The 23,972-nt window shown below is 41.2% G+C and overlaps 1 protein-coding gene across 4 annotated transcripts in view; it reads right to left on the bottom strand.

Annotated features, from left to right (window-relative positions):
- The window catches only part of LOC144058132 (uncharacterized), a 50,418-nt gene that overhangs the window by 4,981 nt on the left and 21,465 nt on the right, over nt 1-23,972 (bottom strand). For 2 of the 4 annotated variants that reach the window (XM_077576402.1, XM_077576411.1), the window contains 8 exons: nt 23,852-23,963; nt 10,765-10,855; nt 8,824-8,910; nt 4,804-4,956; nt 2,024-2,153; nt 1,914-1,946; nt 1,741-1,838; nt 1,221-1,304 (listed from right to left, as the gene is read on the bottom strand). In XM_077576402.1, the coding sequence (XP_077432528.1) occupies nt 1,221-1,304; nt 1,741-1,838; nt 1,914-1,946; nt 2,024-2,153; nt 4,804-4,956; nt 8,824-8,910; nt 10,765-10,855; nt 23,852-23,963 (788 nt within the window). Of the gene's footprint in view, nt 1-1,220; nt 1,305-1,740; nt 1,839-1,913; nt 1,947-2,023; nt 2,154-4,803; nt 4,957-7,932; nt 8,119-8,823; nt 8,911-10,764; nt 10,856-23,851; nt 23,964-23,972 lie in introns of those variants that run through there. The other 2 variants (XM_077576418.1, XM_077576429.1) reach the window with 2 other exon arrangements.

Genomic DNA, 23,972 nt, shown 5'->3' with positions numbered 1-23,972 from the left:
GTCCGTGCCCGCCCTGGCAATCAGCCGTGCCCTCCCTAGCTATTTTAAGAGGCCTCGCCTACTATCGATTCTTCCTATCAGTCACGTAAACTTGCGCCAATGCGCCTTCCGTTTCAAGTTAAGCGTGGCGTGCCGGCCAACCACATACCTTCTTTCAAGTTTGGCTTTGATTGACAGCTAAAGCTAGCCATTGACAGTCGGGATCGGGGTGGGGGCGTGGGGGAGACGCACGCTCTGGAGACACGCATCAGACAAATCTACTTTCGGGTTAACGAGCAGTGACCGAGCAGTGAGAACGTCATGCCGCTGTCTTTTTGTGGATTAAAACAAGTGATGTATTGTAATGGGAGCCACCAAACGGCAAATCTGATCCAGGCTGACAAAACAACGCTGGGAATCCTGAGTCCACTGGTTACAACTTTCACATGTGAGTGGCAAACTTATTTTAATCAGTCAAGCCACACAACACATGCATGGACAAATTGTATAATAATGCGGGTACCAGACCCACAAATTAATAACAAGACATAAGGAAGTGAGTAAGTACAGTATATAAAAAGAGTATCAATAAAATAACACAAAAAACACTGAAACGCTGCGAAGACTCTTGTTAAGTCGAAGGCCAAAGGATAGAGCTATCTGGCAAAAATATTGAGATATGAAATGTTGTCCATATCGTACATCCCAAAATGTAAAAAGCAAATGAAGGCAACTGCTAGCCAATCCCAGATAGAAGGGGCCGGGTCACGGAGTCATTCATTCGAATGTAGTTGTTTACAGAAATGGGGAGCAGTTTTGTTGCAATGAACTTTTGAGTTGAATAAATGTAAACAGAACTACACCATTTTTTTCCCCGTTTGTCTTTTAGATTTCAGAATGAACTGCCGCTTTTAAATGACAGAAAATATTTCTGAGCACTTTTGCAGTTGTCACGACGCCACTATCAGCCTGAAGAACATTAGATTTAGGTTGAAGAAGTATGCCCCCCTAAATAAATGTAATGCCCCCCCCCCCCCCCTGTCATTTCTTTCTGCAGACGAGTCTGACCACGGTAGTGTCTTGTTTTTGACTCCCGAGGCTAAGCTAAGGTTGAATTCTATTTTCCATTTGCTACTTATAATGATAATCATAGCACAAATGATTACAAAGCTTGACACGACAGGAGAATACAGCAAGTCGCCAATAAAAAGAAGGTTCTGAAATATGAAGTAAGGAATTACCAAAATGTCAGAGTAGAGCTTTTTCATTTCCTCACAAGACTTCATCAAGGCCAAAAGTTCTGTGTTGTATTTCTCCACTGCCACCTAGGGAATAAAGACATTTGGAGTGCAGCAGCTAAGTGTCTTTTCAATCAGGCAATCTGTACTCATCACTAATGATACCTTTTGAAATTTCCTGTCTTAAGTATGCCGTGCTCATACAACTGACTAGTGCTTGGTGAATGTCGTCTGCTAATTCACTTCTGACTCACATTCAAAAAAACTTTCTTCCTTAAGGTTATCTTGGTTGTTGTTACTAATTCTGGCCTAACCATGTACTGTATCTTCGTGCGACTTATGCACCTATACTCACAAAGCATGTTCAACAAACACCGAGACTAACCCTGAACAGCGAGTTGACATGCCCTGAGATAGGAAACTCTGCGTTTTTGGTTCCAGGACAGCTGATTTGAGGTCGTTATATCAACGCAGAATAGTTTCACCTGCCGTTGCCACTACACTAAAAAGTTTTTAATGTTACCTTCAGGTCTTTGCTGAAGTGTGCATGATGTGCACCAACATTTCTCTTCTTTGAGGTTTTTCCATACTGGATGACTTTCTGCAGTTCATTTTTCAGGACTAACAGAACACACAAGCACAAACAATTTTGACACTGCGGGGCCAACACTACTTTATGAAATGTTATCTACTCACCATCTACCTCAGCGGTTAGCCCTTTCACAGACGCTAAGACACACATAAAGAAAGCTGTTATATATTGTCAATTTTCTTTCATCTTCGATCAAACATTGGGACGTAATTACCTCCTGGCACCGCTTCAAATTCCGCCAACTCGTTGGTAAAATTGGCCAAAAGTGGCTCTTGTAACATGATCTGCTCAACAAGGGCGTGGAGCAAGGTGAAATTCCGCTCTCTGCCGCGAAGTTGCGACAACTGCGGATTGACAGCACATACAAATAATGAGGTGACAGTGCCACTTTTGTTCAAAAAACAAACAAACTTTAGATGCACAGAAAGACAAGGTTGAAGATTCATGTGTATGCGTGTGTGTGTTTATCCTTGAGAGTTCCTACATGTGAAGGCCAGAGACGGCCAAAGATTCAATTAACGCCTACAAGGTGATTTTTTTTTCCCTCCAACTTTTTTCTTCTTCTCCAGCAAAGGTTTAAATGCAATTTTTTTTTCAAGAAAATAAACTACCAGCTGAGGTCGGTGAACATTTCTATATGAAGTAGGATACTAAGATGTGGGGAAAAACAGTCAAGAGATTTGTGCTTTGCTGAGAATGTCCTGTTAATTCATCACTGATCGTAGCTTTGCATGTGTTGGAAAGAGGAGGAATGTTGTCTAATTTCATACGGGTACATTTGCCTTTACAAAGATATCAATTCTCATTTGTGAATATCCAATTCCCCTGAGGTCACACAGGTTTCGGCAAATCTTACAAGAAGTGGTCGGGGAGTGTAAAATAATCTTCAGCGCCTTAGTCAGGCATTCATTTCAAGTGAGTCTATCTCCGGCTATGTCAAGTTAATAGCTGAATAGGACCACACCTCAGAAGGGAACGCAAGGCCTCGGCTTCATTAAAGCGGGTAGAGGACATTTTAGGTGTGGGCCCGGCACGCAGGCCCTTAAAAACTCCCGTTGGGGACACTTACACACGACAGACTTTCAAATTACATTTGGAGCACTTGCGCCTATATGTCCAGGCACTACAAGAGTGCAAAGCAGTTTGGACTTTTAAGAGAAACACAGTTATGTTCAATACCCCATGTGGATTTCAATTCCTCAGCGAGTCTAGCAAGTGGAAAAATACAAAAATCTGTTCTTCCATTCAGCAACTTACAATTCTGCTGCTATTTTTGTGCTACTATTTCCTCCACTGATGCAATAAAGCTAATACTATCCTATTTGATATATTCAGTCTATGTGACTGTACAGGTATATAGTCGGTGTATGTGTTTGCTTTGCTGTTGATGTCATTACCAACTATGCTACACCAGGCACATATAGCATAAGTTCAATTAGCTATGGTATAGTATGCTATGCTATGTATGTTAAAGCATTAATGCACTATTCTATGCTATGATATGATATGATGGGATGTACTCTTTCGTAAATGATATGACAAATGATTTTGTGTGATGCTTTCATAAATATCCTCTTTCATAAGAAGTTTGTTTATGCTGATATGCACAAAAAAGAAAGTGTACTCAACAAAAATCTAAACGCAACACTTGTTTTCGCTCCCATTTAAAAAAAAAATTTGATTAACTCAAAGATGTCAAACTTCTTCCACATAAACAATCTCACCATTTCTCTCAAATATTGCTCAGAAACCAATCTAAATCTGTGATAGTGAGCACTTCTCCTTTGCCGAGATAATCCATCCCACCTCACAACATGTGTGCCATATCAAGATGCTGATTAAACACCATGATTCGTGCACAGGTGTGCCTTAGACTGGCCACAATAAAAGGCCACTTTGAAAGGTGCAGTTTTGTTTTAATATATATATACTGTAAATGTATAGGATTGTATGCCGAGAAATGTTTCTTGGGAGGAGTAATATGGCTGCCTTGCGGCTTCAAAAGTCTTGGCCTATCGGCTATTTGGATCAGTGGTTCATCTTCTTCACTGATTCTTCTTCTAAGCTTTCCGTTTACAGCGCCATTTCAAAACTTGGCATATACATTACAGCCGTTAAACGTCCTCAGCGTCTTCTTTTGGACACACGCATGTCTCGAAATGTTTCTGTGTGTACAAGATTCTTTTGAGGAACAAAGCCGGCTTTGCTTTTCGTGTGCCCCAGTCAGTACTGACTGTAAAACAAAACTGCATCTTTCAGAGTGGCCTTTTATTGTGGGCAGTCTAAGGCACACCTGTGCGCTAATGATGGTGTCAAATCAGCATCTTGGTATGGCACACCTGTGAGGTGGGATGGATTATTTCGGCAAAGGAGAAGTCCTCACTACCACAGATTTAGATTGGTTCGTGAACGATATTTGAGAGAAATGGTGATAGTGTGTATTTGTAAGAAGTTTTACATCTTCGAGTTCATCTCATAAAAAATGGGAGCAAAACCAAAGTGTTACGTTTATATTTGTGTTGAGTATGTTTAGCAATATGCAGTTATTCTTTGTTGTAACAAGTTATCGAAATGAGTAATGCACATTTTCTTAAGTATATTGATAGAATATTAAGTATCTTCAGTCAGTACTTAAGTAAAGGATCAGTGCTTCTAATTGTAGTATTTTACACACGCATGCGTACTTGACGTAACTACAGCATTATGATTTATATTTGCCAACTGTCTATTCCACTAAACTATAATGTGCCAACTTCCTTTAGGAGTACATTTGTATAGCTTTCCGTATGCTGTGCTATTTGTGTGCTGAGTCACCGCCTAAACACTCATTTCGTTTGTGAGTTTGAAGTACAAAGCGATCGCTCGGCAAAATGTAAGCGGCCGCAGCAGGAAGGCCAAGAGTCGAAACGAAGCGAAGCCCTGTTGTGTATGTCAATGAGCAGCATCTTATTAGCGCTGCGCCGCGGCTCCAGTCAGCCAACAGTGGAGTCATACGTTAGCTAAGGATGAGAGGCGGAATCCCTTGGCTTTTTCCTTTCCGGCGTTCTCGTTGAGGTAATTGCCGATGGCCAGCAGGTACTCCAGCACGCAAACGAATGACCTGCAGGTGTGCAGCTCTGTGCACATTGCAATCTTCTGGCCAATCAGCTGCAAGGCAAACACAGGGTCTGAGTTGATTATCTTTACTTGAATTAATTCCCCCACACAACAAACATGTTTTGAATGTAGATATTAAGGCCAAAATAACTCTGGGCTATAAGTGAGTGGTTTTAATACATTCTAAACACCACCTCATTTGACCCAATGAGATGAATAATCAGGCCTGTGTTGTTGGGCGGGATGATTATTTTGTATGTAATTGTGTCAAGTGCTAATATCCCTCTGGAAAAAACACACCATTTCGGCTTTAACAAGCACAAGGCGCAAGTGAAAGTAGGACTGATTCAGGCTTTCCAATGAGCTGCTTGGAGGACAAGAAATGGATGGTGTTGGAATTCTCGCCATTAGGAAAGCTTCCGCACTAGTCAGCCGCCACCATTTGCTTATGCTGTCGTATTTTACACTCTCTCTCTCTCTCTCTCTCACACACACACACACAACCATCAACTATGATTGCCTACCCTTATCCCTTACCCAAACGTCAACCATAACCCAATTCAAACCTAAAATGAAGTCTTGACCCTGACACACACACTCATGAGCAAACATCTTGCATAGGGCTGAGCTTACTTCCATGGAGGAGCAGATACGGGGATATTTTATATAGCCTAGGAAACTGTGTTGAAAACTCAACTGTCGTCATGCTTGATGTCTAATTATTAACATCTTTGACATCCTTTTGTCAAAATTTGCCAAGGATCAAGCATTACGGTACACTTTGCGCCCTATTTTTTTCACCTCGCTGAACTCAGCCTGTTTTGATGGATCAGTCCTGCCGTTTTATCACCAAGTGACTGCTTGAGAATCCAATGAATGATTATCTCTACTGTAAAAGATGATATGCATCCACTTTTGCAGAGTAACAGTGCAGCCCAAATGTAAGCATGGCGGACTGTCATTTTCAGTATGTAAAAAGCTCTGTATAGCACATTTGGCTTTTGATCTACCCCGGAGAAACTGACAACTGGGGTTATCCATGACATTGGCAGACTGTTTTGTTGTATAAAGACAGTTATGCTTCCTATGTGATTTCATGTTGGAAATACAGCTCAAGTAGCTGTTGTGACAACTAAAGATTAAAATATTAAAGTTGGTTGTACACTATTGTACTGTTGACAAAGTGCTATAGCTGTCACAACAGGCTGAATTTTGGAGTTATATTTATAAACAATGTACATTATAAATGTTTTATTAGAGTACTAACTGTTAAATATGCCAAGTCAAAAAAAAAAAAAAAAATATTATTTTTACTTTTTTTTTTATGTCAAGTTAAGCCCAGAAAAACACTTTTTAATAAAAAACATTATTTACGTTAGGTCAAAAAAGCTGTCTTCATATTCTTTTGCTTTTTTTAAATAAAACTTTATCCTTAAACATGACTGTTAAAATTGCACTTCTGATAAAGTATTGGCAAAATCAGTTGTCATTTTTATGTTAAGTAGTGTTGTCAGTTTATACTGAAAGTAATTAATAAAGTAACTTGTAATCTAAGTTACTTCAACAATCGAGTTGATTTTTCCAAGATAACGTGGCAACACTGGCCATCACCAACTGGAGAAGTTGGCGGTTGAACACATTTGAATGTGCTTCACACACTTCCAACACTTTTGCAGATGCCAAGTCCGGGATGTGAAGTCAGACACGTCATCCTGGCAGCAGAAGTTCCCACCAGCTGGTGAGTAACATCTCACAGGTGGTGATGGCACCATTATTTTTCGCCTCAGGTTTGTTTCACACAAACTGAGTTCCAAGTTAAGTTCGGAGGAGGCATCTCTAACTTCGAAAGTCACACTAATGTCATCACATTTTTTGTTTTTATTTGCCTTTGTGACATTTTTTGACACCAAGTAATTGTAGTAACTACTACTACTAACTAATTCTATGACACCATTGCTTTTCTGTCCATGATGTAAAAAAAAAAAAAAGTCCAACATTTTGCATCCTATAAGTGTTTGGAGTGAATAAATGAGCCATCCTGAATGAGTCACATGTTTAGTCCTCTAATTAGACCAATCTCACACTCTAATATTATGTAGAGTATTATGCTAGTAATGATAAGCTATTCATAAAGCACATTTAAAAGTGCTAGAAGTGTAGAGGACATTTAGGAGGCTTAGTTGTTGTCTTAAGCATTCAACAAAAAATATAGGCTATTGGTGACAATAACAAGACATTTTAATGTATACAATTTTAAGTAACAAAAACATTAGCTATTAATATTAGAGTTAATTACCTGTGGATTTTTGCTACTTGTGGGTGCTTGGTCACAAGCATGAATAGCAGTGGTTCAGTGTATAATTGAAAAAAAATTATAATTATTGTCAGTTTTATTTCACAAGCTCAGGTACTGAAAACAAGAATTGTGAAAGATTAGTCATGAACCAAAGTGAGTATTGAATTTTTGCACTGGGCTCAGAATGTACTTTGTAATCTAACTATGTGTGACGTAGCTACAGTATGTGGGGAGGACGTACGAGTCGTGTGGTGGCAAGCGGGTTTGTCAAACCTTCTACAAGAAAGTGGATGTGCGTGGGTGTGAATAATTAGCTAGCCAGCTCATGAGCTTTAAATCAACGGTTCAGCACTTCAGTCAGTGAATGAATGTCATTATCTTTATCTTATGTTGGAATGTGTTAATGTGAAGAAGAAAAAAAAATCTGCCAATTCTAAAAAAAAGGTCGTTATCTGTTGGTTGAGGAGAACTTGAAGCACCTGTGGCTAAAGCCAATCCGTGGCAGGATTTTTACTTTCGGATTCTCCACCTGTGTTTAATATGGCCGACGATGTTTCTCATCCACACTGAAACTGTTGTGGCGCATTTTTGTGCAGTTTAAGAATCTGGCCAGGCATCCATGGCAATCACAGCCTGTCAGGTTTCTACATCCTGTCTCCCCACAAGAACGTCCCGATTTGGCCAGTAGCCTTCAAGGTGATTGCCGTGGCTGCCGGGAAAAAAATGCATACCTAGCATGGGGGCGGCGTGGCTCAGTGATAAAGTGGTGGTCTCCAAGCGAAGAGGTTGTGGGTTTGATCCCATGCCATTGTGACCATGTTGAAGTATTCTTGCGCAAGATACTGAACCCCCAGTTGCTCCTGATGCTGCATCATCGGCGGGTGAATGTGTAGTTGCATGTAAAGCGCTTTGAGGGCCTTGTAAGGTGGAAAAGTAGCATTTAGCAAGCATTAAGATTTCAAAAATCAGCACTTGAATTGCAAGCAGGTAGAAAGAAAGGCTAACCAAAGTAGTCTTTCTGTTTTGGTTGAGTTTGATGCAGCACCACTGTTTGTCTTCATTGTGAGACAGTGGAAATGAAAGAGAAGTTTGTGAAGAATGAAAAATAAACGAGCGGAAGAAGAGCTGGGAGGTGTTGCTGTCTGACTTCAATAACTTCACCGCCTGCAGTCCCTGAAGCCAATAAACAATGATCCTGTGTAAGAGAGTCACACTGGCTAATGATGAAATATTGATCCTCACTCCTGCAAAAACACTAAAAACGATATTTGCTTATTTTGTTTGGACCTCTCTTCATTCATTTGTCTTCATAGAGAATCGGAAGTTTCCTGAATGAAGTCAAATTGCATTCTTTGAATTCTTCGCAGCATCTACTGAACAAAGAACACATTTGATTTGATTAAGATCCTTTTTCCTCGCTCTCCATCAAATCAAGAGTCGTCTTAAAGTGCGTTCTGTTTGGAAGGCTTGCAAATCAAATCAAAGCAAAAAGCGTGAAGATGCAAAGGACAGGCAAAGAGCTCTTGCTGCGTTCAGAGCAGTTAGTGAGTTGGGAGCTTTTAGGGATGCCACGCACACGAAAGCGAGGATTTGACCTTTTTTGGGCGGGTCAGTGCACTCACAGGCTGCAGGTCCCTCATGCTGATGGGAAGCTCTCTCATCGTCAGCAGCAGGTCGAGTTGTGTGCTCAGGTATGGAATGTCGCACATCTGCAACATACAAGGAATGATAAGAGTTGAAACGACAACCGGGTCAAAACAAAACGCAAAAACATGTCAAAGCTTACTTGTAAATATGTCGGCTAGGCAAGTCATGCATGATGTCACTTTGGAATGAAATGCTACCAACTTCCTGTCCTGCCGTGTCTAATCAAGACTGTCTTTTAAATGCCATTTATTGATTATCTGTACTGTACAACAACACTGTCGTGGATCTCCAGCCTTTAGTTTTAAAGGACTCGTGTATATCAACACTGAACATTTAAAACGCATGCGGACGTTCTGCGTTTCCACAGAATTTACGTGAACACAAAATGGTGTTGTTTGGGAAAAACGTCAACATATTTTGTCCTCATTCAGGTGAACTGGAGTCAATTCCAGCTGACTTTAGGTATAACATTCGCACCTATGGACAATTTAGAGTTTTCAATTAGCCATAGATATATGTTTTTGCATTTTGAAACTCTTAAAAAAATTCCGTCTTTTCTGTGTCCAAAACACTGCCCATGTAAAACAACCAAATCAATTAGTATTATCTAGGGATGTTCAATACCACATTTTTTTCTATTTATTTAACTCATTCAGTGCCATTGACGGATATAGACGTCAAAAATCAGTTTTAACTGGGGTCGCAGTGGGCCTGTAAAAAAAAGCATTGGCTGTTGTTGCGAGTACTGAAACCTTGAAGTTAGGCCGATACTGATGACTGTTATCAGTTCTCCTTAAATTCCATCACCCCATTTAAGACCGTTTCTCCGTTCCTGTTTTCTCTGATGATTTTGTCCTTGTAGTTCTTGTTTTTATGGCCTGTCACAGTAGTTAGGGTTTTGCTTCTTTTAAATTCCAAGTAGATTTTCCCACATAGGTTAGAACATAAACGTGCACAAAATCAAAACCTGATCGTTTACTGTGTGTGTGTTTCATCAATTTACAGTAACCTCTAAGCTGAACAAAGAACTCACTAAATTGTTACAAGGGTACAGCCTTCATTTTAATGACTGATTCAACGAGGTTCTCATCTGTTATTCGGATAAAACAGTCAAAAATAGATGTGGTGCTCCTCAGGTTTCGCTCAAAATTAATTCATTGAATTTGAATTTGAACATTGAATTTGCTTTAATTAAATACAATTAAAACATTAAATTTGCTTGATCATCATTCAGCATTCAATCTACATCCTTTGACACAAAAAATTCTGACTGTGAGAACACGAAAGCCCCCCCCCCTTTTTTTTTTAATCAAAAGCAAATACCCCACCAAATAACTGGTATTTTTCGAGTTCTTTAATAGATGAAGGATATTTGAATGTACTGCGTTGGTTTTATTGACATAATTGCATTACCAACTATATAGCGTCCAGACATGCAAGGGATGGTTTTGTCTTTCTTAACGAGAATTTATTTCAAAAGCAAGCCTGCTTGTTCAGCCTCCATCAAAATTAGATGTGCGCTCTTGCGAGCGATATCGCCTTGTTTTCTTTTTTCCCTTTACTCTGCTTTTTAAACCATTGCAGAATAGCCTATTCCAATATGTGCTTTAGCTTGCCACACACAGCAAACAGTGATTGGGGATGTTTTATTCCGTCCGAGTGCCTGCACTCCGTCACAGGTCACATTTGCCTGCACAGAAGACTCGTCTTGTTGCACAGGCGATGACGCCCTCGCCTTGCATATTAAATCCCTCTCAAGCCGACCGTCCTGAAAGCCATTGTGGGATGTTTTGTGCTTTTCAGGTCAGATGGTGTGAATGTTGTAAGAAGGCATCTTGACAGAATGTTATTGAAATGGAGCCATGCTGGTTCAATCTTAAGGTGGGAATCACAATTGGAGAAGCAAAACGCTTTACCTCCTTCATGTACTGGTCCACGATATGCAGCTCACTCACTGCTCCTTTGTAGGATTTATACATGTCCACATCCTCCACGGTGGGAACATACCTGTCAGTGAAAACACATCATCAGCCCAGTTGGAAGTGAGTGTCAAGATGTTAATTGACATCTCACACTCAACACAAGCTTATGCGTTGTTAAATGTGTCACATTTTAAATCCTATTCTAGACTCTTAATAGCTAAACGGAGGATGGATTGGCAATTTAACTTTCTTTTCTTTTTAATTTTTATTAGTAGCATCCCACTCAGCTAGGAGGAGGCTTGTTTCTGCGGCTTTTTAGTGAGCCGATAGAATTCATTTTTGACTTAGCGGTAAGTGAGAAAATGTGCTTGTTTGTCCTATAAAGAGGTGCGCTTTTCTGGGCTGCATTTCAATTTCTGTCGAATGCACACAACGTTGACATTTCAACTTCAAACCAGGCATGTGAATACAAATGTTTAAAATCCTCATTGTGCTAAAAGGGCCCTCATGTGTGAAAAAAAGGAGATATTGATATTTGGGAATTCTACACTTAATTGCCTTTTAATTAGTGCTGTCAAAGTTATAGCGTTAACTAAATAATTCATTTAAACAAATGATTGCATTAATCATGTATTAACGCAGAGGGTTGGGGGCGCGGGCCGCGTTGGGGTGGGGGGCGCTCCTGCTCCTGGGTTTGCTCTCCGGCCGGTGGCCCCTGCGGGGCCCGGGGGTCGTCCTTTGGCGCTGCCGCGGCCTGGGGGGCCCTGAGGTGTTGCGCTTGCTCTGTCCTGGCGGGGGTCGACGGCTCCCCTCTTTGGTGGAGATTTTCATGCATGCCAGATCCACCACACCAGCATCTATCGAGACTCAGACACAATTTGTTTCTCCCTCAGGTCATTGATTCGGTGGAGGCGGGTGTCTGTGGATCTCACTCTGCTTCGTCTGTCCTTTCTACCTTTCCTCAGTTTCTCCTTCGGGCCCTTGAGGTCTCCCTGATTTGTTGGAATTTAGATGTCTCTGGGGTTGGTGAAGGACTCTGGTTAGTGGCCCGGTGGGTGGTGTCTGGTCGGTGCTGGGCTTCGCTTTTCTTTCTTTTCTTTGGTCCCTCTTCGGGTCTCCTGGCGGCCCCACGACTCTGGCTGGATTTTGAAGTGTTCGGTTTAGGTGAACGGTATGGGAATTCTTTTTTTTTTTACACGCACGCACGCACGCACGCACGCACACACACACACACACACACACACACACACACACATACAAAAAAAAAAAGGGAGAACAATGATGATGGCATGTCAAATGATCAATACTGAGCTCTCCCCGAAAAAAATAAATAAATAAATAAAAATAAAAAAAGTATTAACGCAGATGAATGGCACTATTAATTTTGACGGCAGATGATCCTTAAACTGACAGGAGATGCTTAGGTTAAAGGTAGCACAGGCTGTGTTTGAATAACACATAACAGGTGCTCTTTAAATTTGGCGGGCACATTTTTTAGATATCAAGCCCTTTTAAATAAGCGATTAATTGTGATTAATCAAAATTCTAAGATGTGATTAAGCTGATTAAAAAATGTAATTGTTTGACAACTCTACTTTAAAATGATATATAGCCTAGTACATGGACGTACCTCAAAAATTGACAACGTTTTCAACAATTTTAATGTTGGAAGGTTGAAATCTCTAGTTTTGAGAAAAACTGGTTTATAAAGTTTTGGTACTTGCATCTTTCAAATGTCCAACAGCAACCAGTACCTCAGGAAAAAGAAATGGACCCCAAATTTTCAGGAACTGTTAAAGATCACTGGAAGGTCAATTCCAGTTGCAGGCAAGGCCATTATCCGAGATTTGAACCCTCAACTCAAGACATCAGCCACAACTTTGAAATTCACATCAAGCTTGCAATTCATCGTCAGAAGCATCATCAGCCAATTTTCTTGGTGAAATGAGGTCATATTACCACGGTGGGAAATTTGATGTCATCATTTTGTGTCAAAAGATTATTTGTTATTTGGTGCGGTCTGTGACAAGTAAGTTCATTGATAACTTATCACGGCTCTTTTGTTTCAAATGCATTTGGTCACATAAAGAAAATGAAGATTGTATGATGGTTGAAAACTGTAATACATAAGGAATACAAGTCGCTCCATATGCATGAGTTTTGCACTGCGTTCATTTGAAATAAAAGTAGAAATAGACTCATTAAAGAAAGAGATCACGGAATTGAAGATGATCTCTGTTTAGATTACAAACCACGTTGTCGGGACCGATGACGACATTCGCTTCTGCTGCAAATTAGGGTGCCATTGTTGTGACGTGCGTCATTCTGTTGACTTTGGTGCTGAATGGCCACATTTAGTGTATTTCAACTTTTTTTGTTTTCTATGTCAAATTTATATAAATCATTTGTGAAGTGATGTTAGAGGGGAGGGACTCCGGGTTATTTTGAGGCAGGTTTCCGAGACGTGCGGCTAGCTAAAGTCGGCTAAAAACACGTCGGCTAAGATGCACTTGTTGTAATAATTGCTTATTTTCATACAGTTGTATTACAATATTCACTTTTGTGCTGCTGGGAAATGAAAATAAAGACCTCAAGGAAGCTATTTTGGGAGAAATCTAAAAATTGACATTTTTGTCCTAACTACATTTTTGTGTCTAGTTTAAAACTAATGTTGCCGACATGCGGAACCTTTTGCCGGAGCGGGTCATAATTTTCCTTCAAATCAGACAAAATAATTTTGACATAAGTTTCACCAGAATTGTGGATGCTGGCACAACAACAAAATCATCCATGAATTACATTTTTGACACAGCTCTTGTATTGGAAACAAAAAGCAAAGTGTAAAGTAGGGAAAACACAAGATGGGCCTTCTTTGACCCCGAATGTTTGATGACCAAAGATGTAATATTTCTAAATGAAATACAATGACATCCACCACACTTATCCACGGAGCGTATATGTCGTGTATGTCCATCAAATTAACCAAAATCACGTTAGAATAGTGGTATCCCTTCCCAAAAAGTTCAACGCGGCCTGAGGAGGCGTAAGTTTAAACCAACTTTTAGACACCATCAAGTCAGGTGTCATGTCAAAGGACACACAAAAATCAGCATACGGCAGTATTACCGTATGCACCAGCTGTGAAAAGAGAGCCCAAAACTATCAAGATGTGAAGTGTAGACTCTAAACTTTAAATTAAGAATTAAAATATGGCATTTACTGTATGTAAATTATAGCCATTCTCACAATTTTGAGGAGATCAGAAATATTCCACATCATTGCAGATCGCTATGAGTATTTCTTTAGTGTTTATCTGTGCTGTAACTGCTGAGAGGAGGTAAGATTGATAATGACACTGAACATCCTCTGAAACGGACTCAAAGATTGAAGTCAATGGTCTGATCTCAAAACGTGCTTTTCACACACACAAAAGTGAAGGCAGCAAGCGTAACAAACAAGCAGCAAGTCATTGACTGCATTGGATCTTCATCCTAGTATTCAAAATGATGATTACAATCCTGCCAAATGTATAAATGCTGACATCCAGTATGGCAGCGTGTGAAGTGGCTGGGGGTCCTGCTCCTCCGAAAAATCTCGCCAAATTTCCAACAAAGAACTAAGCTACTCGACACTCAAAGTGAGCTGGAGGGTCACTGAAAACACCCCCAAGGCATCTGCTTTGGGGAAGCAGTTTATCATCTCAATCCCAAAAATCTCATTCACACAGACGAGACTGTGTGGAGAAGCTACTGATGAAAATGCTAATCCTCCCGCCCATTCTTGATGGCATTAAAGGACTTAAACGGGTTTTCGTAGCAGATTAGCTTTCTGATGGCGATTGAAGGAAGAAGCAAAGAAGTTGGTGAATTGGTTGAACAAGTTAGGAGGAGACTTGGAGAGGGCAACGTTGATAGCCTCAGCTACGGTCCCTTGCCTCAAAAATTAAAACAAGGAAATGGAGGAAAAGCACGAGAATGATGAAGCAAGATGCAGAAGCTCAAACCTCAGGCTGGTAAACCTCCCAGCGGGTGGTCTCTTTCCTCCAGACTTGAATCCCGCAGGTTCTAGGCATAACTTTCCTAAATATGAAGCTGACCAAAGAGCTCATCGAGTCTGAGCAAGAAAGGACCCAGCCACACCCCCGAGAGCTTTAATCACAAAGTTTTTGAACGGCCAAGACAATGTGAATGTTCTAAATTGAGCTTTGGAACAAAAAGCAGTAACTCTACAAGGTTAGATCAGTGCGCTTTTATCCAGACCTGGCGGACAGAATAGAATGCACAAGAAGCAAAAGGGTTTTCGATTCCATGAGGCAGAGGTTGCGCAACATGGGAACAAGAAATTAAATTTGGTTCCCGGCAACACCTTGACTGACCTACAAGGCCGACACACGCACCTTCGTTAGGCCAGCCGAGGTGGAAGACTTCATGAATAACATCTAAGGAGAGCAAAGATATGCCCAACAAATGGGCATTGACTAGTTATGCACCCAATATTCGGCCTCCATCCATCCATCTATCTATCTATCAGGTGTGGTTGCTTTCAGTGACAGTTCGAAAACAGCATATGGCCATCAATCAATCAATCAATAGCCTACATGCTTTTTAATTACACAAGGATTTTTGCTATTTGTAGACTGCCCGGGTCCCGATCACCCTCGCAAATAGCAGGGGCACATTGTATAGAATATATATTGTGGTGATATTTATTTTTTATTTTGTCTTCATGAGCATACTTAATATTGGAGTAATCCAAAAGTAATCCAGTTACATTACTTTAATATTGTGGTACTTGGATTACGTTACTAACTACATTTTTTAGCAGGTAACTTGTATCTGTAATGGATTACATTTTAAAAGTAACCCTCCCAACCCTGCTTGTGGTTATTCTCATTCATCCACCTCATTTATTTGTCAATCATTACTGTAGTAATATGTGTTGGAAATGTGGAGTGGACTGTAGCTAATGGTGAATCTGAGTGATATTAAACATTGTTTTTTATTTTGATAAAAAAAAAAATATTATTTTTTTTTTTTTTAATTATTATTATTGTTTATTTATATATATATTTTCGGCGCTTTGGTTGTTTCTTATTTTGGGTTATCGGTTTCGGGCCAAAATGTTCATTTGGGTGCATCCCGAGCATTAACGATTGTCACATTGACAAATGGACCAGCAGACTAACACAGCTGGGGCTGATATGAACACAACAAGTGAAACGAGGCAACGTTGTGGAAAATATTTCACTTGTCCGAGTTACTCTGGTTGTACAGGATTTCTCTGAGCATGGTTCATGGTGATCTGCCGGCTTTAGTTATCTGCCCACTAAAATCACTTTATAGATGCTCATGAAGCATTAATTGTAAAGTTCATAAGAGTTCAATTTGACAGTATTAAAAAAAAATGTCTAATCTACTATCATTTGCCTGTTAGACTACTGATGCTAGTTTCAACAAAAAAATTGCTTCAGGATTGGGATGTAATCACTTTCCTTGGAAAACAATACAACTGACTACTTTGTGATTAATTAATGCGACATCAGCAAGTGTTACATTGGAAGCATTCAAGGCCATTTTTAGGGGCCAGATAATTCATTCCACAAGATCTAAGGCCCCGTCCACACCAAAGCCAGTTTCAATGTATCCTCACAAGTTTCTTACAGTTTAGGCCGTTCGTTCACACGATGGCGCGGTTTCGGAGCTTGAAACCGATCACTTTTGAAAGCGGGCTCTGGAGTGGAAAGATTTCAAAACGCGTCCGTCTGGACACCATTTGCAGGATATTCCTCCAGTGATGACGTAATGGCCGCAGCTCGATGGCGACGCATTGTCGCAGATGGCCTTAAAAGGTCTTAAAAATGATAATGGGGAAATCATTGGGGATAATTTAAAAATAAACGAGGAGTTAAGGATTTTTTGGGGTGGAAAATATACCCATCTGAAATACATGTAGAGTTGACAAATCATGGCACAGATTGATCCCTAAGCTAAGTAGATTTTCACCAAATATGGGAAACTATGGTCGCAATAAGAGATATAAACTCTAGAAAGGAGGCAGGGCTGGGCGCTTTACCCATTGAAATTTAGAAAAAAAAATATTGGAGTCAAAACTCTCTCTAAAAAGGCATATTTTAGCTTCACACTTGCCTGAGGCCCTGATTAGTCTTCTCTAAAAATCAGACAAACTTAATGACAAGTGTGAAAATATGAGACCAATCAGTCTTCTGAACTCTTTTAAAATCTCAGCCAAAAGACTGCAGCCGAAATGACCACATTTAATAAGAGAATGCCAAAACGGTTTCATGATCAATTGTCCGGGTTGAATATTAATATTGTGAATATCCCACACAGATGCCAAGAAGGCATTTGACAAAGTGGAGTGAGCTTATTTATTTGAGGTACTTGGACGCTTTGGCCTGTGGGAGGGATTTTGTCATTGGCTTAAACTTTTGTACAATGATCCCTTTGCAGAAATCATTAGCAAGAATATCTTGAATCGGATTCAGATCAACAAAGGCTGTAGAAAGGGCTGCCTCCATCCCCTCTAACATTCATTCTTGCGGTCCAAAAATGTGCAATTGGCACTGCGAGAGAACAATAATATTCAAATACTACTTCTCGGTTCAGCTGAGGATGCTCATGTTTTATTTATTGCTGATGTGTCCCTACCATGGAGGGATAGTGAGTGATGTTCATTAAAGCTCCCACTTCCTGCTTATTTATACTCAGATGATGCTAAAAAAACTGAAAAGGTCTTCCACCAATCCTATTGTACAAAACATGACAGGTGTCTGGCAAGAAGTCAGCAGAGATGGGAAAACTGAAACTCTCTCTATTTGAGTAAAAGTACAATTACTTTGTAAAAAAAAAAAACAACTTTGGTAAAAGTACTCACTCAAATAAGTACTCAAGTAAAAGTACAGGCTCAAAAAAGTACTCGATGAGTAAAAGTATTTTATCCGTATGTTCCTCCTACGTCGATTTGAACGATATTAGCTATTGGAGCAAAAATGGGTACACATGGGCCAGTTGACTCTCTAACATGTTATCAAGTTCAAATTATCTTCTGAAGTGGCGGCGCGCATTGCCCTCATGTTTACAGGTTGTTCTTATCCAGCCAATTACACGTCATGTGATAGCGTCATAGAGCCAATCACAAGTTGGGATGTCCGTGACGGCGTGAAAGCGGAGCCGCGATACATTGACGGCTGCCTTTTTCTTCCAGGTCAAGTATTTGAATCGTTTTCATGCAGTTAAAAACAAAAGTAACAACCTTGTTTTGAAAATGTATCAAGTAAAAAGTACAGACACTCATGTTAAAATGTAACAGAAAAAAGTCAAAAGTAGTCTAAAAAAATGAATACTCAAGAAAGCAAAGGTACTGAAAAAAAGCTATGCAAGTAAAGTAATGAAGTATTTGTAATTTGTTACTTCCCATCTCTGAAAGTCAGGAAATATTTTTAAGGTCTTTCTTCATTTTCTTTTTCAGTGCAATCTGGGGTAATATTGTTTTCATATTGGGACATTCCAGGAATTAATTAGGAAATACAATATCACTCACAAACATTTTTTCAAATACTTTCAGTTAAAGAGTTTTAGACTCTAATAAATGCTAATAATTAGAGCAAATCAAAATCAGTGCATATCTTGCCCGCTCCTTACCAACGTAGCTAAGACAAAGAATCCTTTTAGCGAGGGCTTCTTTTCTGAACATTATCTCTAAGTTTAAGGCACGGAACTCCAATTTACAGGAGGAATTAACATGGCAACAAAGGCATTGATCCGCGATCAGATTAGACACATTTTCTTTGTGTGTGTGTGTGGTACTGCTTTGCTTTGTTTTCATGTTTTGTATTCTAAATCTGAAAAGTTCAGCAAATATAATGTTGGGTGAAAATATGCCCTAAAAATCATCATACCCTGCATATGAAGTTTTTGTTATTTCTGAATGGTAAATTCCATATTTGTGAAAAATCTATGAAAAGGGTGGAGCCCACATTTCGATATACATCTTCGTCGTTTTATTTGCAACCCACGGAGGCAAAAAACATACAAGTGTGTCACATTCCAATGCATGTGGACTTCAACTTGCTTGGTCATGTTGACCCTTTGATGCCCTCTCATAAATTTCCAGCGGATGCTCCTCGCCAGCCGTGGTGGAGCCGTTTATCGCCTGCACTGACTTTAACCTGGCTCGTGTGCGTTCCAACTTCCTCTTTCTGTCATTTCCTCGGCTTCTGAACTCCAAACCAAATGCATTGACTTTTTCATGAGGCCGCCTGGTGCCTCCGGAGCGCCACCGGACATTAATATTGCAGCACCTGTTGGGAGAGCTTCTTTTTAAGATTGTATTCCTGAGGCACACACAGTGGCGCATTAAAATATATATTATGTTTTCATAGAATAAATAAAATCCTTCCTCTGCACAGTACATTAGATCAGCGGGTGCCCTCCAGGGTCAGCATCCAAATCCAGTCAGTTAACTGCAAGTAGGAAGCCACTTCCATCGTGACCTTCCGGAGGTCATGTCAATAGTTTCCATCTCCACAAATATCCCGGGATAAAAATTTCATTAGCACACTGCTCTGGTAAAAGGTTTTGCCATCTTCTCTTTACTATGAGAACCCCGAGCATGCGGAAGAGGAAACGTCGGGTTGCTTGTCGTGATTGTTGCAGTCGTGCTGAGCTTTGACTGCCGACGGTGCTACAAATGTGGCCTCTGCCGGTCAAACCATATCGGCCGCCGTGGCCTTCGTTTCTGTCTTCACAATACTGGTGAGCATCAAGCGACAAAGATATGCTTTGTTTTCCTACTCCTTTCTGTTTTCCCGTGTCTAGCGTTGCTTGTAGCTCTGCTCGATTTGTTATTGTCAGAGTTGCACTGACATCTATTATATCACACTCTTTTCCATGTTTGGTAAAAAACAAAAAAATTAATCATGCTCTTGTCACCGGGAGCAAAACAAACTGTTGCACTGATGCGCATCTCTGCCTTTCAATTAATATGGCTAAGATCGATCATTAAAAAAAAAAAAAAGTTGTCTCACTTTCACTTCAATTATTCATTTGTTTACATCTTCCATCAGCAAATACGAGAGAACCGAGAGAGGTCCTGAAAGTAAGTGACATCATTTGAACATGTTGACCAAAAAGAGTAAACATATCGGCAACTGTGCCAAATTTGACCATTTACCCTTTATTGTAATCAATGTTGGCAAAAGTGCGGTGCTGTTGTTAAAGTCTATCCTGAGCAATTATGCTATGCTGTGCGTTCTGTTATAAGTCATTATTATTCCTCAAAACAGTGTGACCAACAATTGTAAATGTTGAAGCCGTTTGATATTTATGATCCTTTTTTTTTTTTTTTTTCCGGGGAGAGCTCAGTATTGATCATTTGACATGTCATCATCATTGTTCTCCCTTTTTTTTTTTTTTGTATGTGTGTGTGTGTGTGTGTGTGTGTGTGTGTGTGCGTGTGTAAAAAAAAAATAAGAATTCCCATACCGTTCACCTAAACCGAACACTTCAAAATCCAGCCAGAGTCGTGGGGCCGCCAGGAGACCCGAAGAGGGACCAAAGAAAAGAAAGAAAAGCGAAGCCCAGCACCGACCAGACACCACCCACCGGGCCACTAACCAGAGTCCTTCACCAACCCCAGAGACATCTAAATTCCAACAAATCAGGGAGATCTCAAGGGCCCGAAGGAGAAACTGAGGAAAGGTAGAAAGGACAGACGAAGCAGAGTGAGATCCACAGACACCCGCCTCCACCGAATCAATGACCTGAGGGAGAAACAAATTGTGTCTGAGTTTCGATAGATGCTGGTGTGGTGGATCTGGCATGCATGAAAATCTCCACCAAAGAGGGGAGCCGTCGACCCCCGCCAGGACAGAGCAAGTGCAACACCTCAGGGCCCCCCAGGCCGCGGCAGCGCCAAAGGACGACCCCCGGGCCCCGCAGGGGCGACCGGCCGGAGAGCAAACAGGAGCAGGAGCGCCCCCCACCCTAACGCGGCCCGCGCCCCCAACCCAACGCAGCAGGACGGGGCACTGCAGGCCCACCAGGCACCCCACTGGCCCACAACCACCACCCCCCCACCCCCGCCATCCACCCCAACCCAGCCCCAACCGCCCCCAGGCCCCCAAATCCCCAGACACCCCCCCACCCCAGCACCCGCCACCCCAGCACCCCCCACCCCGGCAACCTCACCACCACCCCCCAACCAAGCCGCCCCCGCCCCCCGCCCCCACCACCACCCACCGACAGCCCCCCAGCCCCTGACCCCCAGACCCCGGGGACACACCGCACCCAGGCATCTGCGCCGAAGAGGGGCCGGGCAGCGGAGCGGAGAGGGCACCCGCGCCCACCCCACCCCCCACCACGCGGAGGGACGGAACACCAGGGGCAGAAGGGGAGATGGGGGCACCGGAGGACGGGCAGCATCCCCGAACCCCAGGCCCAGCGGGGAGAGGCCCCGGTCGTCACCCCAACGATCTAAGTGAAAAACTAACCCTGTTACTGAGTTCGCCAGCTCGCCGACTGGCGAACTCTACCCCTAAACCGTGAGTGTGACCCCACCCAGTGTATATACATAAGTGTGTGTGTGTGGTGCATTAAAATTGGGGGCAGGTATTTATGATCCCTAATCAAAATACCGTGCTTGCGTGGCTTTTCTCTGGGTACTCCGCTTTCCTCCCACATTCCAAGGACATGCATGGCAGCTTAATTGAACACTCTAAATTGTCCCTAAATGTGATTGTGAGTATGGATGGTTGTTTGCCCTGCGATTGGCTGGCAAACAGTTCAGGGTGTACCCCGCCTACTGCCCGAATGCTGCTGGGATAGGCTCCAGCAACCCCCGCGACCCTTGTGAGGACAAGTTGTTAAGAAAATGGATGGATGGATCATCCAAATACTGTGAGGTGTGGTGTGTGGTCAACACCATGATTGAGACATGAACAAGCCAATTAAGAACTAGTCCTTCACCACATTGAAAAAGACGAGAAGAGTTACAAGATAAAGCTAATCTAGCTTCTGTAGTTCTTTTTTGTATTATCCCCAAAATGTCTTGATGCCATGTGGCACCACGCTGCCTCTCACAGTCACGGGAAAGTCTTAGTACTACAATGCCACTGTTATGTACTGTGTGTGGTGTGCTGTTTTGGTCATGTCAAGTACGCCACACACCGAAAGAGCAGTAAGCTCATGTGTCGAGTTTTTCCTTTTGTGTGGAATCGCAATGTCTGTCTTCGGAGTGAAGAGGGTCTTCTGCCCAGATTTAGTCATAACTGTTTTAATTTTCCTCATTTCCTTTGTGAGTGTTATCGCAATTTCTGCCAAGTGTCTGTAATCAATGATGTTTTTAAAGTCTTATCGTCATGACTGGGACCTCATCTATTTCCACAACAATGGGCCATTGTCTGTGGTTGAAGTGTCTGTAATCAATGATGTTTTTAAAGTCTTTTCTCATGTCCGGTGAACTCCAGGTGGGCTGTTTGGTGGGGGCTTTGTGGTACCGCCCTTCAAGATAGTATAAGAAGGTTGTAAGTGTCTGTAATCGGGACACTTGCGAGAAGCTGCAGCCATTGTCTGTAAACTCGCTTGTGTCCGGAATATTCTATAAAAATAAAACCTTTGAAGGAACTGTTCACCGATCTCCAGCCTGTATTCAGATAATCAACATTCTCTCTACCCGAAAGACAAAGAACACGCGGAAGAAAAAGCTGTTCTTCCTTACAGTAGCCTCCTTTAAATGAGATGGGATAGACTCCAGCTCACCAGTGATCCTGAACAAGTTGAACACGAGAGAAAAATGACAACTCGATTTCGACCAGATGTTATTTCTATGATATTATTGATACTTGTGTTTTTAGCACCTTTTTTCAGAAGCAAATAGTGACAATTTTGTCAACGAAAACTAAACAAAAATAATTTTGTCAACGCACATTTTTCACCGGACTAAAACTAGACTAGACTAAAACACTCATTAATAAACAATAACAGGGTCTAAATCACTATTCATTTTGATCGACTAATGAAGACGAGACGAAAATATACTTCACTTGATAAAAACTGGACTCAAATCTATGGACATTTTAGTTCATGAACAAAAACGAGACGGAAATGATATGGTTTTGGAAAATCTTGCCTCTTCTAATCTGTCACTGTGACGCTGTCATGTGACACAGTGACACACCCCCTTTTCAAATCTGCAGCTAGCGAGTGCAAATGCACAAACAAATGGAGGTGGATTCACAGTGAAAGGTTTATAATATATTTATATATATATATATATATATTTTTTTTAAGTATAAGTAGGTATAATGTAACATTAATCCAACAACTAAAATGTTCTAACAATAACGTTAATCCATCCGCTAACTAATGCTGGCTAATATACTAGCTCATAGCATTGAGCCACTTGGTGATATGCTGTAATTGTGTGTGAAGTTGTTTTTCATCAAAAAGATGAGAGAAAGTTTTATGTGAAGTAGTTTGAGAGCCGAAATGTTCGACATAATCTGTTGGCAAAAAAATATACATGGAGTAAAATAATTGTCCTGACTAAAACTACACTAAAAACATTGACAGTTTTTGTTGGCTAAAACTAAATGAATAAAATGATGACTAAAATAAAGACCAAAATGCTAGATTTATAGTCAACTAAAAATGGACTAATTAAAAATGGGATGAGGTTGACTCAAAAAAAAAAAAAATGGCGGCTAAAATGAACACTAGCAGCAACCTAGTTGAGCCTGAATAGCACCTTCGGCACTGCAACTACACGACAAAAATCGTGTTAATCCCTTGTTTCATATTCCACGTAAACAGCACAAATCTTGGTGAGCTAAAATCAAACAAAAAAACTTCTCATGCCTCTCACTAGTTTCGCCAGCCTCGATGTCACAATGTTAGCATTAATATCCTCTTGAAGTTGAAATCGGACACCACTGAAGGCCAAAGGGTGAAAGTGCGCCGCTTATCTTGCTCGCCAACTCAGGCAAAAAAGATCGACTCGCCTCTCGTGTCTCGCGGTGAGGAAGGAATACAAATAATCAGGTTGAGGCCTCAAAGAGGCGTACCTCCTCAGAGAGGCGATGTGCTCGTCAGACAGGCCTCCGTCCTCCTCGTTAATGACGAACAGTTTGTCCTTCAGCTCCGCGGGCTGCACCGCAAAACTTTTCAGGAAAATGTCTGCAAAAA

The sequence above is a fragment of the Vanacampus margaritifer genome, chromosome 1 (assembly GCF_051991255.1).
Source record: "Vanacampus margaritifer isolate UIUO_Vmar chromosome 1, RoL_Vmar_1.0, whole genome shotgun sequence".
Classification (NCBI taxonomy): domain Eukaryota; kingdom Metazoa; phylum Chordata; class Actinopteri; order Syngnathiformes; family Syngnathidae; genus Vanacampus; species Vanacampus margaritifer.
This window is presented reverse-complemented; position numbering and strand designations above follow the sequence as displayed.